This window comes from Stomoxys calcitrans, chromosome 2 (assembly GCF_963082655.1).
Source record: "Stomoxys calcitrans chromosome 2, idStoCalc2.1, whole genome shotgun sequence".
In the NCBI taxonomy this organism is placed as follows: Eukaryota; Metazoa; Arthropoda; class Insecta; order Diptera; family Muscidae; genus Stomoxys; species Stomoxys calcitrans.
In genome coordinates this window covers 221,215,521-221,238,154 of record NC_081553.1, presented here as the reverse complement: position 1 = coordinate 221,238,154, position 22,634 = coordinate 221,215,521, and the positions used below count along the sequence as shown (strand labels likewise).

At 37.9% G+C, this 22,634-nt stretch overlaps 2 protein-coding genes across 12 annotated transcripts in view; both read left to right on the top strand.

The window, feature by feature from the left end:
- The window catches only part of LOC106088298 (facilitated trehalose transporter Tret1), a 55,916-nt gene extending 51,898 nt beyond the window's left edge, over positions 1-4,018 (top strand). For all 10 annotated transcript variants that reach the window (XM_013253739.2, XM_013253741.2, XM_059361932.1 and 7 more), the window contains 3 exons: positions 1,381-1,497; positions 1,561-3,039; positions 3,110-4,018. In XM_013253739.2, the coding sequence (XP_013109193.2) occupies positions 1,381-1,497; positions 1,561-3,039; positions 3,110-3,373 (1,860 nt within the window). In that variant the 3' untranslated portion in view covers positions 3,374-4,018. The remainder of the gene's footprint in view (positions 1-1,380; positions 1,498-1,560; positions 3,040-3,109) is intronic.
- A 922-nt stretch (positions 4,019-4,940) lies between these two features.
- LOC106088297 (eukaryotic translation initiation factor 2 subunit 3) lies at positions 4,941-22,579 on the top strand. Of its 2 annotated transcripts, XM_013253736.2 has the most exons (5): positions 4,966-5,159; positions 5,723-5,897; positions 11,207-11,661; positions 15,426-16,081; positions 22,149-22,579. In XM_013253736.2, the coding sequence occupies exons 1-5, from the start codon at positions 5,094-5,096 to the stop codon at positions 22,237-22,239; spliced, it is 1,443 nt and encodes a 480-aa protein (XP_013109190.1). In that variant the 5' UTR covers positions 4,966-5,093; the 3' UTR covers positions 22,240-22,579. The 2 variants fall into 2 exon arrangements, with proteins under 2 accessions (XP_013109189.1, XP_013109190.1); XM_013253735.2 differs by lacking the exons at positions 11,207-11,661; positions 15,426-16,081; positions 22,149-22,579 and adding an exon at positions 9,082-10,824 and having other exon boundaries at positions 4,941-5,159.
- The last annotated feature ends 55 nt before the right edge of the window (positions 22,580-22,634 follow it).

The following is a 22,634-nucleotide window of genomic DNA, read 5'->3' as shown; positions in this document are numbered from 1 at the left end:
TCAATGGAAATACTTTTTTCACCAAACAATGCAAACAATTTTCTTATTCACATTTTTTTTTACTTCCAAACTGTATGACTTAAATGAAATATCCAAATCATACATCAAAATCGAACCACAAAATTGCAAAATACGTAGCCCATCTCGGCCAAGATTTCAACAACAAAAAACAAAAAGTCTTATATCCCCGAAACCAGTGAAGATATTATATAGCTCAAGCTGACTTAATTGTAGTGATTTTGAAACACTAAAAACTAAAAAAGGAAATTTCAAAATCGGACTGCAAATGAAAATCAAACAATTTTTCCAATTGTCGGGATGACGAACTTTAGGGCCCTGCGAAGAGGCGCCTGGACCATCCTTGAAGTTTTGCATACGATATAGATAACACCTCAGCTTTGACAATTTCAAATTCAAAGAGTTATGTCCATTCGTTCTCAAATGGCATATTTTTACTTTTTTTCTACTCTTCCCACTGTGCGGCGCCTGTATGCGAAAGTAAACTCATCATTACAATACCAACGAATCTTGTGATGATCTCATGACTTAATTACCAAGTAGTGTACCGTAAACAGCTGAGTACAATTTTTTCTCGCGAAGTGCACTATTTGTCAACCAGTTTTGGTAGTGTGTATATTATAGTTAAGAACCATACCACATACAAACAACGGAAAATGGCGCGAACAGATAAGCATACTGAAAATCAGAGTTGCAATAATCACTGTTTTTGACAGATAGTGCACTCAATATTTTGTCGTTGGGCAACTACCACTACCTGTAAATGAATATATCTTGGTTGCTTCGTCATGATGAAATAACATAGTATAAAGCTAACCCTGCCGAAACCCTATATAAGTGCATTACGCCATAGTTTCTTTCACGGGAAAGGAAATAATGGGAATTAAAAAAATGCAAACGACGCATGCCATTGAGTGCAAAATTCTGCTTGCGGCATGTTCTTAGATAATTCTCATTTATCTATATTCACAAGCACCACCAACCAGTCTATGTGCTATCCCATGGCAGCCAGTTGAACTTACCGGATTGACCCGATGGAGTTCGTCATCAGCAAGGGCTGCCGCCTCAGTGTATAACACACTACTACAACAACAACCAGTCTATGTGCGCATTTCAAATTCTTTATCTATATATAATTTACCTTTGCACAAAAATCAACCAGTGCTGCCAACTAGAAAAACTTAACTTAAAAATCACCCATCATTAATTACAAGATTCAGTTCCCAGATTCTAGGGACTTTAAGATTATCACTGCCTGCTCATAGAAATAAGACTTTACCCTGAAGTATTCGATAGAATTTTCACAGCTCATAAAATCATATATTAAATTCTTTTCAAAATTTACAAAACATTTTTTTTTAGTTCGTTAATTTACCTATACTCGCATCTTGGCTGCTGTTCCATTTTTCCACACGAACCGAACATCTATATGCAGCTCTCTGTTTAAGTGGCCTTGGAGGTGGTCTCATGGAAGCGCCGGTATACTAAAAAATACTTTAATCTCATTTCAATATTTCTTACCCAAATCTTTTTCAATTAAAGGTCCTCACATATGTTGCTGAAATAACAGAACCTAAATATCGTGGCATATTATCGGCATTGGGCTCCACCTGTGTGATAACTGGTGTCTTCATACAATTTATTATGGGCTCCTTAATGGATTGGCGCACCATTGCAGCAGTGAGTTCAGCTTTTCCGGTCATCTCAATAATTTCCTTATGCTTCATACCAGAATCCCCAACGTGGCTAATACGGGAGGAACGCTTTAGGGAAGCAGTAAAGTCCTTGCAATGGCTTAGAGGTTGGGTTCCCGAACACAAAATCGAAGAAGAGTTTAATCGCTTGTACAATGAGCTCATAACACAACCCGCCTTGGAGGAACAAGCCGAAATGGCTGGAAAAAAGCCCGGCTTTTTCCATCGTTTTCTGGTATTCCGTAAGAGATCCTTTTTGGTACCATTTCTGTTAGTGGCATTTACATTTTTTGTGGGTCATTTTTCGGGAAAAACTTCATTACAAACATATGCGGTGCAGATTTTTCACACTTTAAAGGCTCCAATCAATAAATATCATGCCACCATACTTTTGGGTATGGCTGAAATGGTGGCCACGATACTTTGTGTCTTTCTTATTCATTTCACCGGCAAAAGACCTTTGGTTCTAGTGTCAACCATTGGAGTTGGTATCTGCCTGTTTGGAACTGCCACATATGCCCATTATCTAAAAGTGGTACCAGGTTTTGCAGTGAACAATGTTGTGGTGAATGCCTCATCTATTGTGCCAAAGGACAGCATTATATCCCGAGATAACATAACTCAAATCTTTGAAACGGAAGAAAAGGCATTGCTTTTGAAAGCGCCATTGAAAATAATGGAGGACTCTACAATAGCAGCAGATCCACCCTCAAACAGATCAAGGAGACAATTAGCTGTCGAGGAACAGACAACAACTTTGGATCCCTACAACATAGAACTCACTGATTTGGATACCCTCGATTATAACGAGGAGGGAAACTCAAATTACAATGAGACAACTCCAGCAATATTCGATTTGGAAGATTCCAAAGAAAATTATACGGATACTACCACACTAGTGGTGGAGGTTATGCAGGAATCTTCAAGTGCTGCCACACCACAAAGTGGAGGAGAAGTCACCAAAGTAAGCATCTCCAATAAGGTAACAGAGGATTTGTTGCTGACCGTGCCTAAACAGGAAATTAATAATATAGTATGGGTTCCATTAATATTGCTTCTGGGAGCAGCTTTCTTTGCCCACTTGGGAATACGTATGATACCATGGATTTTAATCGGTGAGGTATTTCCTGCTACTGTGCGCAGCACTGCTTCGGGCCTTGTCAGCGGTTTAGGTTACATCTTTGGATTTTTGGCCAATAAACTTTTTTTGCAAATGTTATCCGCACTCACAATGCCAGGAACATTTTGGTTTTACTCAGCGGTGGCCTTTACAGGGTGTATAACATTATATTTTACTCTGCCTGAAACTGAAGGAAGAACCTTGGGGGTAAGTGCACAGTATAAACCGAAAATTGTGCAAATATTTATGTTAAAATAAATAAATTTTTTAATTGCAGGAAATTGAAGCTCACTTTTCTAAAAAATCCTCTACAAATCTGTTGAGCAAAAAACAGCAGAAACTAGAAAAACAACAAAAGCAAGAAAGTTACCCAAGTCCTTTGCAGGTGGAACATTTTGAAAATCTTCAAATCCCCATAGGTCCCTATACAGAGGCCAAAATTATACAATTACAACAAAGTGATTTTCTTCCTAATCGCACAATGCACGATGGAGGCATTTCGAATATGGGCTATGAAGAGAACAATACCACACATCTGTAACGGTTCTGTCCGTTGTGTATTTTTCCCGCCCTTTAAATATCTAATTAATTTAAGTAATGTAACTAACGTAAGCCCAAGTGTTATTTTACTGTTACGTCACAATGTTACAATACCCATTCCACTTATTAGAACTAAGTGTATGTGAAAAAAGTATTATGAGCTGTGCACGCTTGAAGATGAAGCAGATGAAAAACTTGTGAAGGAAATAATTATAATAACTCACATTACACATTGATTCGAGATTTAAATAATCTTCCCGTATGAAAAGTCCTTAATATTTTATAAATAAAAACACATTTATTAAGGTATTATTTGTGTTTTCTTTTAAGAAATTTCTCATATAATATTTGTGTCGAAGATTTATTATAATATAATTAAATGTATTTATAATATAATATAATTAAATTTAATTCCCTTGTATGATAATAAATGTTATATAGAATATTCAAACATTAATGTATGTGCACTTAAAAGAATATGCATCACCAATAATTTGTTAAGTGCCAACAACATTAAATTAAATTCTGGAATATTTATTTGTTACTTCCACCGATTGAATGCAGAGTGTAATGCTTCAAGTAATTGTGATTATTAGGAACTCATTCTAAAAAATCTAATAAATAAAAATATTTTTTATATAAAATATTTATACTGTGTTATGTATGGTTGACCTTTTCATCTCATACTTTTTGGTTTGTTGGGTTTGTTAAAATTCTGATGTTATTGTTTTTGAAAATTGTTTTGTTATTAAAAAATCCAATATTTCGAAAACCACAGGTTTTCTTCCTCGGGGAATTTCTCTCTCGGGGAATGATCTCTCTAACTATTGCCTACACTAATGGCGAAACAAAGTTAGTCTCATTTGTACAACAACCACAAATCATATGGTGCAATCCGCCATCTTGCCAACAACCTGATCGTCGTTTTGCCAACACATGCAAACAAATTTGTGTGCGTGTGTGTTTGCGTGTTTGTGCATCAGCGGAGAATATGCGAAAAAGAAGATAAGAACAATGAGAATGCAAACAAAAATCTGACATCTTAATACCGTCAAACCCGGCCGGCTGTTAACAGCTGTTCGCGTGATCTCATCGTTTTAAATCCGCCTTGGCCTAAACTTATGTACAAAAATCCTATAAACGATATGGATATGCAGAATTGACAATCTTGACAGACCATTTCAAGCATTATACGCCTATTACACTCTTCTTGTCTTATCACATGTCAAATTTTGCTATAGTTAAAATTGGACACATAATGTGATACGAATAAAAATAACACATGAAATTCACTTTTCAAAATAGCACCGTTCTGTTCGATTAGGGCGAAGCTCTATTCTTTCTGACAACAACTCTTGATAAAACTCTGTGAGAGTGAGACCACTTTTAATTGTTTCGCCAAGCTAGGCATACATTAATGTATATTTCATCTTTACGTTACGTATCTCCGCAACATTAATTGCAATACATTGGCGCTACTAATGACAAACTGTCATCTTGGAGCGTTTTTTAACACAGTTTATCATTCGCATGACATTTTCCAAAAACCCTATAGTTGTCTCTTTTTCACTAATGGTAATCAAAATGCTCGCGCCGTTCAGCCGCCGTTCTGATTTAATTCTTCCTTTCCAAGAGTCGGTAAATTTTGATGTTAAGGCGTAAACGGAGTGTGTGAAAAAAGTTTTATTTATTATTTGGATAAGTGTTTAATAGGAACAAAAATGTCCACAGCGGAAGCTCAAATTAATGTAAATACCAATTTACAACAGCAGGATCTAAATAATTTGGTGAGTGCCCAGGAAAATCAACGAGAAAAAACTGCCAACGCCAACCCAAATTAGCCAAGCAATCAACAGTCAAAGGCGCTCAAAAAAAGTGAAAATCGAGGGAAAAATTTGTTTGGAGCTGAAAAAGATGCATTGTACACTAATCTTTTCTATATACCCAAACTGCAATATGGTGTTTGAAGATTTGTTTTGTCATCTGTCAATAGTTATTGCTGATTTTCGATTTTCTTTGCGTGATTGAGTTGATGCAAAAATTTTCTGCACGTGGCGTTTACGGAGCTTTGCAGTCAAAAATGTTGACAAAAAATGCATTGGGTCATTTAAATAATTGATTTGTGACAAATATTTTACATATGTCATCTCATTGATTAAATCAATGAGCAACTCGATTTTCTGATGCAATTTTTCATCCAATGATTCTAACCTCAAAAACTTGCCACGACTGACCACTTTGCGCTTTTTACCGTTCTGCGAGCTGTGTCATTGGTGTTGGGTGGGAGTAAAGCCAAAAAAAATTTGTATATTTTCCTGGTTTTATTCATTGTTTGCCATGTTTATTTTAGAATGTCAGCAATTTGACGCCGCTTTCGCCTGAAGTCATTTCTCGACAAGCCACTATTAATATTGGTACCATCGGTCATGTAGCCCACGGTAAATCGACAGTGGTAAAAGCTATTTCTGGTGTGCAGACTGTTCGTTTCAAAAATGAACTGGAGAGAAATATTACAATTAAACTTGGTAAGTTTGTAAACAAAATGTTTTAATTATTCTCGCTAAAATAACAATGATCGAGCGATATTTGTTTTTAAAGGCCTCATTGGGTAAATTTCAAAATTTCTAATAATTTTGTCAATATGAATATGAATTTGGAATTTGAATGAAAATTAACTGAAAAAAAATTACAATTTATTATCTGTTAGTATCTAGAGCAATATTACCCTTTTATTAGGGCCCAGAATGTGATCTTACCTCTAATATCTTTGTCAATATGAATTTGAATTCTGAATGAAAGTTTACTGAAAACAAATTTGCATTCTATATCTGTTAGTATCTAGAGCAATACTACCCTTTTTGCAGCGCCAAGACAGAATGTATGATTTCATTTCTAAAGAAAGTGAATGTGGTTAGGGGTTTTGTTCTCCTACCATTTGTAAAACCAATATTTGAGGTGTCTGCATCCATTTGATGTTTCAATCAAAGTTTATTTCTGTTTTCCCAGTTGTAGATCATCGGTGGGTTCCCATTCGTATGAGTTTTTTTGTTGGCATTTTCTATTTGGGGTTGTTATTGGTAGTTTATTTCAAGTATTCCAATTTTCTGAAGAATTTCACAATATGTTAACTATTCAAATTTTTAGTTGGAAATTTGTAGTGTATAAGCTAAAATTACACTCGTTACACTTTCCTATACATACTTTTTACTACCTGATATTTCGCTAACAATTTTTTTTGGCCAATTTATACCTGGCTTCTATAAAACTAGCATATGTTTCTTTCCTTTATTTAGTAAGTATGTATATGTAAAAAAAGAAATAGCCGTTTTCTGCGCAACCTATGGCTGTATCAATTTTTATAGTGAAAACGGAAGGCCACTTCACCCTAAACTTCGCCCGATTCTTAATGGAAATTTCATAAGAAATGACTATATATTATGCCTTAAAGGCAATTTATGATCGTTTAAGGAGAAATACAGGGTTTTCCAGCGAGTTCAACAATTGTTTTGCATATTTAACCATCAAATCAAGTTAAAAGCTGATTAGTGTTACTATTGGTATCAGGACTGTCAGTTCAATATGTTGAAACAGCAAACCGATTGTTGATAGTTAGGGTTTAAGGTTTCACATAGTCGGTCAATATTAAAAAATCGAAACATTTATTGTATCTACAAATCAACTATCATCAATGTACTTCTAATCCTGTACAAAATTCACCTTGTTCATACAAGTTCAATCGTTGTTATTGTTGGTGTAGCAGTGTGTTGTACACTGAGCCGACAGCCCTTGCCGATGAAGGAATCAAACGGGTCAATACTTCTAATCCTGTACAACATTCACCTTGTAAGAGCTCAAAAAGTTCAATCGTAGGATCAGGGAGCTGTGCGTCAAGAGGTTGCGGATATTGAAATGCTCCATACGGAGAAACTGTAATTGCAATCGCGGACAATAGACGGCATCCTGGAGTGTCTCAGCCGGGCGGCACCGTCTCTTGCTTAAATACTGAGTGCCTATGATGCTCGATATGACAAGGGGAGTTATTGGCGCTTTAAATAAACCATGGCCATTGTCTTATATACAGTCTACAAGGTTTCTTTGTCTGCTTCAATTTGCTAATGGCCAAATCAAGTTATATATATAATTCTAATCCCATAAAAAATACACCTTGTTTTAGTTAGGATCAGTTTGTGTGGCACCTATCCCAGAGGTCCAATACAACTCAATCTTTTAATTTTTGTTCAGAATCAAACGGCAGCTTAATTTTCAGGGGCAATGTTGATTTTAAATAATTTCAACACGTTGCTTGATTATGTTTCTTTCCGTGGTTCAAAATTGTTTTTCTTAAATTGAGTAATGCCAAATGAAATTTAGGAAAAAATAACTTTAAATTGACCACTCTTTATTTGGCATGAATCCCAGGGGTTTAATAACATCCTATGTACTAGCCAGAAATGGCTAGGTTCTCTTAGAACTCGATGACGATTACGCCTTGTAACGTTGAAAATATATTTCAATGTATGGAAAACGAAACAACAAAATATATGTAATGCATCAGTGTATACAAATTAAAAAGAAGAATCGGCATTTTTTTTAGTCAATTCGGCACTTTGCTATTTCTGGAAGTTATAAACGTCAAATGCTGAAAATCGGCAAAATTGGCAGCACTGATTAGCAGATGTGTAACAGTAACTTTTACAGGAGAGTGACAGAGTCAGAGAGAGAGGGAGAGAGACTAAGAGCAAGACTATGTTTTAGAAGACCTAGCGAGCAATTAACTTGAATCATAAATTAAAAGATATTATGAAATTTAAATGGACGAAATGTTATTAAAGTGGAGAAAAATTTGCTGCAATGAATTGGGTTTTACCTGCATTATTGAACTAACAGTTTTTAACAATTTTTGGATAGAGCAGAAAAGAAATGAAATGTTTGATTAATGCTGTTTTCTCGGCTGATAACAAACTGAAATCAGAGAGAATGAAAATGTCTCCAAAAGTAGGATCTGCCAAAGTTACTTCAGAGATGGAAAATTCTGGTACCAAAGTGTAAGTTGAAGTTAGTCTAACAAAAATAGTTGGTATAAATATAGAAAATGTTTTTGGTTGCCATTAAAAACAAATTGAAACTCGATCAATAGATATGTAATAGTATCTCTCCTAATGAAATTTATCTCTAGTCATTTATTAATAACAAATAATATTGGTGTAAAAAAATACAAATTAAAATCAACATTACCCCTATCACATATTTATGCATATCTTATATAGTATCTTTTGATTGGTATACATGCAAAATGTTTTCTAAAATATGGGCATGTATATTAATTCGTACTTTATGCTTTAAGTCGAACATATATTCAATGTAACTATAAAATCTGTCCAAGAGTTTTTGGCAAAACTTAACAAAAAAAAAAAGAATGGGGAAAGCGTCTTATGTGGGGGAGGGCGGCACATGCGTTCTGTAAAATTTTCCTTTAAATTGCTGGGTTCTTGTTTTTGTTGTTGTTAGTGAAAATATTTGATAGGGTATAACATTGATTTTGCCTTGTTTGGTTTTGTTTTGTTTTATTGAAGAACTTTCCCAGCACATTCGAAAAGTAGAAACGTCTTATTATTTCGTTTATGTTTATTTTTGTTTTGTTTCCGGTTATCATTGGTTGCGTCGATGTCGTCGTATCGTGCGTCGTGTTTTGAACGGAAAATTTTGCAGAACGCATAAGTACACAACGCATGCAAGCACTGCTAGCATCTAAGGAACTATTACGCGAACACGAAAAGCAAGAAGAGGCGAAAAGGAAGCAAAGACTGAAGCAAAGGCAATTACTAAAACAACAGCAAAAACTCCAAGAATTGAATGGACAAACTTCGCTGGCGCGTACTTTCTCAGCGGACAGCCTGCTGGAGCGTGGATCTTCCTCTTGTCCCAGCAGTGGTTATGAAAGCGACAATGCATCTATTTGTAGCGGAGATTCTCTCTTTGTAAAATCTCCACCCAAATCCCTTATCATACGGCTAACCAAGTCCAATCTCGTAGAGGATGCTTTGCAAAGGAAAATTGTCAAACGCCGTCGTAGTTCTTGTCATAGTAACAGCAGCGGTACCACTCCCAGGCCGGCAAAACGACAAAAGCAAGAGTATGAAGTGGAAAAAATTGAGAGTCTTGAGTCTATTAACGCCGAACCAGTATTTTTTGTTAAATGGCTCAACTATCCCAAATCACAAAATACTTGGGAAAGTTTAGCCAATTTGAGTGAATGTGCTCTCTTGGATGGCTTCATTGAGTCCATGATGGTGCTGCACCAGAGGGTCATAGAGAATATACGTCAAGAAATCGAGGAACAAATTGGTGCCGAAAATTTGACCCTAAAGCCCTCAGAGGTTAGCATGAAAGATTTGGACGAGTATGACCCAGTGAAATTGAAGGTAGATCTCATCTTATTGGCCCAATTTATAAATGCGCGCTCAAGGAGCCAGCGTGAACCAGAGAAAATACGTCAGCGAGTAGTACAGTCAATGCTTATGGCTCCTTTGCATTATATAAGAAAAAAACAAATGGCTTCCATACGCGAATGGCAAGAACGTATGAATATGTGTGAAACTGAATCTCCCATTGTGGTGGAAAACAATGTCGACCTGGATATTTTGGATCCCAATTTTCAGTATATAATCAAAAATTTCGCTGGAAACGGTGTTGAATTGCCCCATGGTCCGAAACTCGGTTGTAAATGCGTGGACGGCTGCGCCCCATCAACAAAGTGCTGCGCACGAATGTCAGATAGCTATTTTGCCTATGAGAAGAATGGGCGGTTGCGCATATATCCTGGTGAAGCCATTTATGAATGCAATGCAAGCTGCGCTTGCTCGAATGACTGTCCTAATCGCGTCATTCAAAGGGGTCGTCACAATACTCTATGTCTTTTCAAGACGTCCAATGGACGTGGATGGGGTGTGCGCACAGAAAAGCCCATGCGAAAGGGCGAATTCGTCGGCGAATATGTGGGTGAGATAATCACATGTGAAGAGGCCGATGAAAGGGGCAAGCAATACGATGCCGTTGGCCGCACTTATCTCTTCGATTTGGACTACAATACCAACCAGCCGCAAAGCAAGTACACCATTGATGCCGCAGTACATGGCAATATTTGTCATTTCTTTAACCACTCGTGTGATCCAAATCTGGCTGTCTTTCCCTTTTGGATTGACACTCTGGACATTGATATGCCTCGTTTGGCCTTTTTTACATTGCGTCCCATCAAGCCTGGTGAGGAGCTAACATTCGATTATATTCGCGGCAGCGACGGTGCTGATGATTATGAAAACCTTTCAGAAGCCGAGAAGGTTTCATGCCGTTGTGGCGCCGATAATTGTCGTAAAGTTTTATTTTAAGTTTTGGACATTTATTATGTAGACTTTTTAAATTTTTAAATATATATATTTTAATATTTTTCTTTAATTAAGAAAATGGGAAATCGCCGACATTAACACAGGAGCGTACATTTTAATTGCTAATTCACAAATCATGGTAATGCAAATGGTTGCAAAAAAAATGTTTGCTGCAATGCCCCCTTATATTTGTTGTTCATTAAGATTTATATACACCCCCCCCACACAAGCAAGCACATACTCAATTTTATATATACATATATAGATTATATTTGATTGTATTTCAAAGGTTTGAAGAAAATAAATGACTAGAGATATCAACACAAAATATGTATAAAAAAAAACAAATGTGGTGATTGGGTTTTGTTTCTTTGCCTTGGTGCACTTTTCTTTTATTCAATATTTTCTCCATCTCGTTTAACTGTGTGCTGCTGCTTGTGCTACCGCTTAAGGTTACGCCAATGCCAAAATTTATAAATGCGACAATCCAAAATGTCCCAGACCGGCTAGTTTCATATCGGATAGTTCGAGCAAAGATGATAACTTTCCCTGCGCCCGCCCTGCATGTTCTGGTCGCTTTAGGTTGGTGCGTCATGTCAGCTTTGTCGATTGTCCCGGTCACGACATTCTTATGGCCACTATGTTGAACGGTGCCGCTGTTATGGATGCCGCCCTACTCTTGATTGCAGGCAATGAATCGTGTCCCCAGCCTCAGACTTCAGAACATTTGGCTGCCATCGAAATCATGAAACTGAAACAGATTTTAATCTTACAAAATAAAATCGATTTGGTTAAGGAGTCACAAGCCAAGGAGCAATATGAAGACATAACGAAATTCGTGCAAGGCACAGTAGCTGAAGGAGCACCAATTATTCCCATATCGGCCCAACTGAAATATAACATTGATGTAAGTATGGAAAAGAGTACTTTAATATAGCATCACTTCTGTGGATATTGATTTGGAAGTTTAAGTAGAATAGAAAGTTTATCTTCACTTGTTTTCACAGTAGTTTATTGTGACCATCGTCATAGGATGCGAGTATACTAATTCGGTTTGTAACACCATACAAAATCGATCTATGTATCAACCCCAAACCAACGATCGAACGCGTGTGGTCCTCTTTTTTCAAAAGGCTAATTTTCCCAAGAGCATTCCTTTAAAAAACAGGGGGCAAACTTCTCACATATCAGTGGGTGCTGTTCGACTCAAGTTTAAGCTCTTTGGTAAGGGACCACCTTTTTATACACTTTTTTGGGGAGAAGTTTTTACTTGGCTGCTATACCAGAGAGAGAGAGAGTAGTGTTGATACTCGTCTTAAATTTTTGAACATCAATGTTGGTGGGAAAGACGAGTGGTTAGGTCGAAAAATGAATTTTCTCGGTAATACATGGTTCGGTTAATTGGCCAATCAATTACAAAGGTATGTGAGTTCCTGACAAGTCTTGAATTCCTGGTGAACATAAAGTCAGAAATAAGAAGACGGATATCCGCGGAAGAAACGCCATGCAAGTAACGATATGTTCAAGAGAAGCAATAGAGTTGGATACCCTACTTTCCGTAATCCGAACGATCGCTCTTCGCTGAACCCGGTCATGCAGCCCCAAGGATGATTTTGGAGCTTCTGACCAGTATTTGGCGTTTTTTTTTGTGGGTTCGTAGGATGACCTTAATTTTTGGTAGGTCTTTCCAACACATGAATACCAATCTAATTACCGAAAAAATCTCCGGGGTCTGTATTCTGTGTATTCGGCTGAAGAAAAGGGGGTCCTTGCAACTCATTGTTACGTCTAAAAAGCATAGTAAAAGCGAATTTCTGGTCTCAAACTCTTAAATCGGAAGATCGGTTTATTCAAACTCGTCACGGGTGTTCATTGAAATCAAGGCAAAAATACGGCTTTTATGAACTCGAGATTTCTTATCGGGAGATTGGTGATATATCAAACAGACGGACGGACATGTCTAGATCGTCTGTAGGGGGTTGAAAATGTGTAATTAGGAGTGTTGCAAATAGAATGGCCAAATGGCCAACTCTTCAATGGTGGGTATAAAAACATCTACTGCATGTTTGGTTTGCAGAATATTTGATAGGTTTTGGTCGGGTTTGGTAGGATTATTTTTTAAATTTTGGTAGGGAAATAATTTTCTTGAGTGTTAAAACTATATGGGAGTTATATACCATACTCGGCCTGATATAGGTAGCATAGATATTAAGAAGATGAGAAGAGATGAAATATTTCTTATACCGCTAAAGTAAGCCCAAACACTTGAATGCTTCTTTTGACACTTCAAATACGTGTTTTGACCAACGGACATTACACTGTATCTTCATGCCCGATTTCCGTACCGTCGATAGATATTGACAATTGTAGTGGGTCAGTGAATATCTTGTGAGGCAAGAATTTGCACTACGTCTTCTTTGCGTTAAATTCTATTCTGTTCATTCTATCCCACTTGAAAATGACCAACAAATCCAGGAAGAGCTTCTCATCCATAATGCACCTTCTGTCCCCAATTTCTTGTGGACTGGACTGGATCTATGTCTACTGTCATCAGAGATTCCATCCGCACCAAGTACATTGGACGACTAAGCGAAGCCGATTGCGTAATTTCGTCCACAGTAAATTGTGATGGTTGTTTATTGGCTTGGAGTCAACGACCATGTGACGATGCTCAAAGGTTGATCAACCCAGCTGCTACGTCAGCAAAAGTGTCTGAGGGGCTATTATCAACAAATGATCAATACCGGCACTTACGCTGCAGTTGGTGGTGTAGCCACATAAGTACTTGCATATGGGGGTAGCGGCCCTTGAAACCTCGCTTTGGTGAGCAAGATCGATCAGGGAACGTACTTTAACAATGATTCAAGCGTTACATGTATATTGGTTGACAATCCTATTGATTTCCTGATTCTAGGTTCAGTATGGATGGGTCTGGTAAATTGCAGCAATCACTCATAATTCTGGTGGATATTCATTTACTTTGCTACTTCTGCTCGTTACATAGGAGAGAATGCCATAACTCGTCATACGCATTATAGACTCCTAGTGCCAAGCGATTATATCATTTTCTAGCTTCCCTCTGCACATTTTCCAGACATGGGGTACTATAAGAGTGGTCAGAGACAAGTTGGTGACTTTGTCCGGGTATTCTGGTTCTTCAGTAGAGATTGCGCAAGCGCGGGCGGCGCTAGCCCCAGATTCTAGGGTCGCCACATTAAAGTATTCTAATGCCAAGCGATTTTAGCAAGGAAGCAGTTATCTCGGCAATTATAGGCTTGACGTCTACCACTGTACATTCTATGTAGGGATAGGGGTGCACGAAATGGTGTGTCAAAAAAGCCAATCCACTACCTCTACTTCGTATGCCGGATCATAAAAACCTTGTTTCCGGCGAAGTGCATGATTTCTCTAATATTACCTCGTCAATAGTTGCAATTTTTTTATTTCTCCGCAAAGCAGGCAAACTTTTTTGCGACGGGCTGTGTCTCCCCAGTTCTCATGTGGACCACTTCCATCAGGAGAGAAAGATCCTACCAATGCGAAGACATAACTACATGCTGTCTAAGCAGTACCTTTTGGTCTGTTATCGTGGAGACCATCCAAATCATTATCTTGTGGATAGATATCCACCGCCCAGAAGCCTTAAGGTAGATCTACATGATCTAGAGCGTGAGGTTCAGAGCTACAAGAGAAAACCTCTAGATCAAGCGGGTCTAGACAACGTTCATGCAGACACGATAGCAGATGCGGTAAATAGCTACCGGGTGACTGTAGTTCTTGGAGAACGACCGCCTCCTATTGCACCTGAAGAAATTGACCTTCTCAGGCAACCCATAATAGTTATGGCTCAATTACGTTCCGGCATATGCTGCCGCCTCAACTCCTATGGAGCAAGAATTGATGCCGACGTGCAAGATGTATGTCCCGATTGTGACCACACGATATACGTCACCTGTTTAACTGCCCAGCCAGACCCACTCGACTCAGACCCAGATCCCTCTGGACGCACCCTGCATCTCCCTGCACTCTGCATCTTGCCACTCAACAGAATCAAGGAGACATAAGATAGAACACAACAAACTGCTATAACAACAACAACGTTTTTAGCGCACTGCTGACTACGTTGTCGCCTTTCAACGTAGTCGGTATGATGACTATACTGAAAGAGCCACCTATTCTATGCACCGGTTGTTACATCTCACAGACACCGACCGATTATGGATAGAGTCTCGGCAAACAGAATAGAACAAGGGCCTGTTGCAGCATTTTAGAACTCGGACTTTTGATGTCATAAAAATTTGTATTTTGCTTATATTTTGAATACTAAAAAATTTAAGCATTAATATGGAAACATCTATAGCTCTCGAATTCCATGGTATTTCCAGAATTTTGAATTTTACATATCTAAGGAAGTTACAGCAATTTCAAATTGACATTCTAAATAGATTTTACCAGAATGATCTCAGGGTGAAATTTTTTCTTTGAATATTACTGAATTCTGTTGTTGTGCTGTTGCCTAGGTCAGCTACGATCCCTGTCGTGTTTTAAGTTATTATTCAAATTAAAATATATTCCTCAAAATTTCAGATTTCCAATACCATATTGTTTTCTAACATTATTTCAATTCGAATTATTAAACATTTTATTTTTATCTGTTTTGTTTTTTTGCAGGTCTTGTGCGAGTATATTGTTAATAAAATTCCTGTACCACAGCGCGATTTCAATGCACCACCACGACTTATTGTTATTCGTTCGTTTGATGTCAACAAACCTGGCTGTGAAGTTAACGATCTGAAAGGTGGTGTCGCTGGTGGCTCCATTTTGGCCGGTGTCCTTAAAGTTGGCCAAGAGATCGAAGTGCGCCCCGGCGTTGTGACGAAGGACAGCGAAGGCAACATTACCTGTCGTCCTATTTTCTCGCGTATCGTTTCACTGTACGCTGAACACAATGAACTGCAATATGCAGTTCCCGGTGGTCTGATTGGTGTTGGCACTCGAATCGATCCCACTCTCTGCCGTGCAGATCGTTTAGTGGGTCAAGTTTTGGGTGCTGTTGGACAATTGCCTGATATCTTTATAGAATTGGAAATTTCGTGTTATTTGTTGCGCCGTTTGTTGGGTGTACGCACAGATGGCGACAAGAAGGGTGCTCGTGTTGAGAAACTTGTTAAGGGAGAAATTCTCCTGGTAAACATTGGATCTCTTAGTACAGGTGGCCGTATATCGGCAACCAAAGGAGATTTGGCCAAAATTGTCCTGACTACACCTGTGTGTACGGAGAAGGGGGAGAAGATTGCTTTAAGTCGACGTGTGGAAAAACATTGGCGGTAAGTGTGATTTTGTATTTTTCTTTGTTGTTATGATAAAAAGAAAGTTAACAGTGCCAACTGGAAGAGAAAATGGTAGCGAGCTGTACTTACCAGTGTGAGTTGGGACCAGTGTTGCCACTCAAGAAAATTATTTTCACCAGAATTTGAGATAAATCCTACCAAAACCCACCAAATGTTCTTTAAGCCAAAATTGGGGTATTCGTTTTTATACCCACCAGGAAGTGGCCATTTGGCCATTCCATTTGCAACACATTTTCAACCCGACATAAGGTCTGTTCGCGTACTTTTCCAGTAAAAATTTGCAGGAGATCAAGAGCCATTTTACGCTCTTTAAAAAATTTGCAAGCAAAAGTACGCGAACGACTTCCAGTGAAAATTTGCAGAACAACAGCTGATTTTTGTTTTGGTAGCTTATTTCGATTGCTTGCTGGGGAAAACAATTGTTTTTAAATAAAAAACAAAAAGCGATACTTATGAGGTATTTTCCTTAGATAAACGTCAATTTATTAATCCGAGAGTGACAAGCCTAGAAGGGGAGCCATCTCCGTGCCGCTGGACAGCCATTACAACTGACAGTGCACTTAGCTACGAATGTCATCCGTGGAGCCAAGTCGTGCTGGTCCCAGACGGAATCTCTACTCTGAAGATGAAGAATCTGGATCTTCCTAGAGTCGAATACCTTACAACTGTCCTCAGCCTGTCTTAACACTATTATAGTACCCGATATTTGGAAGATGGACAGTGTGATCCCGCAACTGAAACCTGGAAAGGACACGGGCAAGGGGAAGTCGTACAGACCGACAAAAGTAGAAACAACGTTCTCAAGTCCCTTGTCGACAGCACTTGGTGTGCTGACAAAGGAACCTTGGACTATATCCACCTAATGCAAATGCAAATTTTTCCCATAAACATTCCACTAAGGAATAAGGGCAAATTTCTCACCTATCAATGAGTGCAGTCCGATTCAAGTTTTAAGCTCAATGACAAAGGTCCTCCTTTTTATAGCCGAGTCCGAACGACGTAGTGCGACACCTCTTTGGAGAGAAGCTTTACATGGCACAGTATCTCACAAATGTTGCCAGCATTAAGAGAGGAAAACCACGGCTGAAAAAAATTTTTTTATGGTTTCGCAGGATGCGAACCATGGCCTTCAGCGTCATATGTAGACATGCTAACCTCTGCGCTACGGTGGCTATCCACCTAATGCTTCTGGATATTGTGGCTAGAAAAATTCCCGCGACCACTGATGTGAGGCTAAGGGAGCTTTCTATTTTGTCATGTGACGGCTACAAACACTGTGTTTTCATTGAAGATATCTGTATCCGTTCATAATTGGCAGACTAATTTGCACTAATTTTTTCCAATCTCACTGTGCGTAACTTTTAACTGCCCAGCCAGACACTCTAAATACCATGGCAGCGTCTTCCCTCCTTAACAAATTCAAAGGAACTGTGTTTTGTTTTCATCGTAGCTCTCTGATGAGGATGATTCCATCAAAACACTTAAGAAACTGATCATTGCTCTTTTCTTGGTGTCTGGAAGGATACAATGTTATAATTTTTTAAGATTTTCCAAATAATTCCGCAAATTTTGCACTTGCACCTTCTAATGTAGAACAACCGACTTAAGGTAAAATTACAACTTCATTTGGCGAGTTTCTGTACCTGAACACTAGCTGCTGCCTTGAATCTTCATTAGAAATAAATAAAAATGAAACAAATTTAATAATCATGCAAATTTGCACAAATTTTTGAGTTCCCGAACACAGCTATAATTACCAAGTAGTGTGCCGTAAAGAGCTGAGTACAATTATTTCACGCGAAGTACTCGATCTGTCAACGAGTTTTGTTTGTGTGTGTGTATTATAGTTAAGAACCATACACACAAACAACGAAAAATGGCGCGAATTAGTAACATTCTCAAAATCAGAGTTGTACTAATCACTGATTTTGAAAAATAGTGCACTCAATATTTTATTGTTGGGCAACTGCCACTACCTGTAAATGAATATCTTAGTATACATCCCAGATCACGATTATATTGGGTTGCCTAAAAAGTAATTGCGGATTTTTTAAAAGAAAGTAAATGCATTTATAATAAAACTTAGAATGAACTTTAATCAAATATATAATTGCCATTTTGTTCGATAACCTTTTGCCATCTTCCTGGCAAGTTTAGTATTCCACGCTCATAGAACTTCTGGCCTTTATCTGCAAAAAACTGAACCAAGTGCGATTTTATAGCCTTTACCATTTAAGGAGTTCTGCCAAGATCGAAATAAATGGTAGTCTGATGATGCAAGGTCAGGGCTATATGGTGGATGCATCAAAAGTTCCCAGCCAAGCTCACTCAGTTTTTGGCGAGTGACCAAAGATATGTGCGGTCTAGCGTTGTCCTGGTGGAATATGACACCTTACGATTGACCAATTCTGGTCGCTTCTCCTTGATGGCTGTATTCAATTTGTCCAATTGTTGACAGTAAACATCCGAATTAATCGTTTGGTTCCTTGGAAGCAGCTCAAAATGTACCACACCCTTCCAATCCCACCAAACAGACAGCATAACCTTCTTTTGGTGGATATCAGCCTTTGAAGTGGTTTGAGCTGGTTCACCATGCTTGGACCATGATCGTTTTCGACTAACGTTGTTGTAAACAATCCATTTTTCATCTCCAGTTATGATTCGTTTTAAAAACGGATCGAATTCATTGCGTTTAAGGTGCATATCACAAGCGTTGATTCGGTGTGTTAAATGAATTTCTTTCAATACATGCGGTACCCATATTAAAATTGAGGCCAAACAAACAAATGTAAACAAAATTTCGCGCACTTTTTTTCTAAAGCAAGCTAAAAGTAACAGCTGATAACTGACAGAAGAAAGAATGCGATTACAGAGTCACAAGCCGTTGAAAAAATTTGTCAACGCCGACTATATTACTACTATATTACCGACAATTACTTTTTGGGCAACCCAATATATATACGATCTAGACACGTCCCCGTCTGTTTCTTGAAGGATACCCATATCTTGATGAACGACCGTGCCGAGTTGGGATAAAGCGATCTCACGATTTAAGGGTTTGTGCTCAGAAATGCGCTTTTACTAGCCTTTTTCGCCTTTACAGTGAGTACGGGCCAGATCGGACCAAATTTGTTTGTTTGTTTAGGCCTGTTTTTCGTTGAAATTTAAGAAATTTCAAAGAGATTTCTTAACACTCGTACCAGTCACATCTTACGCCCTTTTTCCTGAAATTTTAAGCAGACCCCTTGTAACAGTATTTGACCCCTCGAAATCCATGATTTTATTCTGCACTTTTAACGAAAACACAGAAACGACAAAAAGTGAAGTAAATTTGAGTTACCTCCGACGATTTCTTCAGTTATTAATTTGGTATTTAAATGTTGGAAAAACCTACCAAAAATTGAGGACAGCCACCAACCTGCCAATTTTGGTTGAAACCTACCAAAAACGGCGACACTGGTCGGCACATATGGTAACACCACTTACAAATTACTTTCTAAGTTATTGGGGACTATCTCCCTCGCTTTGGGTGTTTACATTAAAACTAGGTTTCTGGACTAAGGCGGGTTAATTTTGGCGGTTGTCAAAATCACAATCCACGACTAATTCCATAAAGTTTTACCCAAGAAAACATGGAACGAAATTCAACATTGAGCTTTTGGGTTTTAGCGACGGCAAGGAAGCAAGAAGAAGGTCAGTATGGCTTTTGGTGTCATAACGGGACACAGGACTACGAGCTCACTTAGGGCATGTGGGGAAGATGATGAGACGTTGGAGCATTTACTATGTCATTGCCCGGCTTTCTAACAGACACCGGTATTTAGGTTGGGACATTATACCAGACATGGCGGAGTGGTAGAGAAAACAAAGGATTTTTTAGTGGCACGGAATTTCTTATTATACATAGATTTTCTTTTCGGAGGTTACTTTTTAGTTTTTAGAGCGCACAATTACTGGCTTAGGTGTATGTCCATAGTGGCATGGGGCGGATTAATATCTGCTCCCTCTTCTCAACCTAACCTAAACTAACGACAGACTCGGGAAGCCTAGTTATATTTGGTCCCATATAAAACGATCGGAACTTAGTTTTTGGTTTTAGGCTCATGGCAGTCCTTCATTGGCAAGGGCTGCCGCCTCATTATACAATACACTGCTACAACATCAGCGACTTCTACGGAGTGTTTTCGCATTTTCTTCGTCACCATTTTTTTAAATGCGTTTTGACAGTTGTTAAGGCGAAAGTCAAGTTTAGTATTAGGCTTAAATGGGAAGTGTTACACTGCGTTTAAGATAATTTATGGTTCGATTATGGATCGCAACTAAACTGCAGTTGGGTTACCAGGAGATAAAACCTTGATATAAAAATTAGTATAACGTTGGAAATTTTTTTAAGTGCAGTCAATATCAGTGTTTTGAACATTCAGCTGCTAAGTAAGTTGAATAACAACGTTGTATTTTTTGTACTCTTAACGCAAAATCAGCCTTGAATTTTGATTTTTCGAGGATTAAAAATAAACCCAGCGAGAATCGAATTTATTTTAGTATGGTATGAATAAGGAGGGAAAAAGATAATACAAGGAAAAGGATAATTCAACTATTTGTGGCAACACCTAGTTGCTCGTGAGTGGTTCAGCTTTCAGCTGCAGACTTTCGTAAAAGTAAATTGAATTAATTGTCGCAAAAATTTTTTTATTAACTAAAGATAGATTTAAGAAGTTGTAAAGATAAACTTGAGTCTTTTATTGGCAACAACTTTATATTAATTTTCAAGTGAAAAATCATAATGCAACTATCCTTCCCTAAGGGAAAAGAATAATTCAACTATCCTTCCCCAATGGCAAGGGTCTTAAAATATCTTTCTCAATGGAAAAGGAAAATTCCACAATATTTCCCCAATGGAAAGGGTCTTACTACTATCATTACCAAGGCGAAAGGGTCTTAAAATATCTTTCTCAATGGAAAAGGAAAATTCCACTATCTTTCCCCAAAAGAAAGGGTCTTAAAACTATTATTACCGAGGCGAAAGGCTCTAAAAAATACTCCAACCTTAGGGAAATGGGGTTTTAACCACCTTTCCCCAAGGGGAAGCGTCCTAAAACTACTCTACCCGTAGGAAAAGGGGTTTAAAACTACCCCATCCTAGGGATAAAGGTTTTACAACTACCCCTCCCTAAGGATAATGGTTTTAAAATTACCCCTACCTAAGGAACGGGTTTTAAAACTACCCCCCTAAGGATAATGGTTTTAAAACTATCCCTCACTAAGGATAATGGTTTTAAAACTACCCCTACCTTAGGAAACGGTGTTTAAAACTACCTCTCCCTATAGGAACGGGTTTTAAAACTACCCCTACCTAAGGGAAAGGGTTTTAAAATTACCCCTGCCTAAGGGAAAGGGTTTTAAAACTACACCTGCCTAAGGAAAAGGGTTTTAAAAGTTCTTCTCCCTAATGAAAATGGTTTTAAAACTACCCCTCCCTAACCAAAAAGCCAAATTCAAATTTGGACGGACAAACGGACTTGTCAAAATCGATATACAGAACATGTATTTGTAGGTTTTAGAATAAAACGTGCTTTAAGGGTCTAAAACCACGTTTACACTTATCATTAAAACCTGTTTTAATGGCTCAATCATCTGTTTTCCCTTCATCAAATCAGCTGTTTTCTTCATTCTTCAAACTCTGATATCCGTTACCAGATTCATTATATTATAATAAAAGTCAGAAAAATGTGTGATGCTGTTAAAGTATTTCACTAGATTCTGGTCCACTAATACTTTCATCAACGAGATTTGTAAAATGGAATGCTCAAATGATGCTTTACATACCCACAACAAATGAGTACGGCGTAAAGCACACTTATGAGTAAGATTCAAGTAAAAGCTTACTTTGTTCATTCGATAGATAGAATGTTCCGTGGAGCAGTTAATGCTTTACCATTGTATGGTAATATTGTGGGGAAAGCTCAGTATTGCTTCTTTTTAAAACAGCTGTACATTTTTTTCTTTAAAAATTTTTTTAATCTTGTATTTACTTTCTTTACAGTTTAATTGGTTGGGGTCAAATCTTCGGTGGCAAAACTATACAACCTGTTATTGACCGTAATGCTCCAGCTGCAGCACCCGCCTCCAAATAATTTTCCTCTAATATAGCCAACCCATCCTCCAAAATAAATAATTTTACAATTATGTTCGATCAACAACAACATCAACAAAAGCAACAACAGCTACATTCTTTATCCATGGTCGCCAATAGTCCTATGCGTAACATCAGAAAAACAACAGCAACAAAAACGATTCCGCGCCATGTCGTCGAATCCCATGTTATTCTTATGTTATATAGATTGTGGTTTTTTTGGAACACAAATATGAAAGAAATCAAGTTTCTTTTGTCGCTAAACTTCTTTTTTAAGAATTTAACTGCATTGTTAAGACAAAATAAAACGCATTTTTTACACCACACAAAACCAAAAGGCATTTGTTTCTGGTATTTTATTTGTTGTTACAAAAAAAAATACTTATTTGAATATCT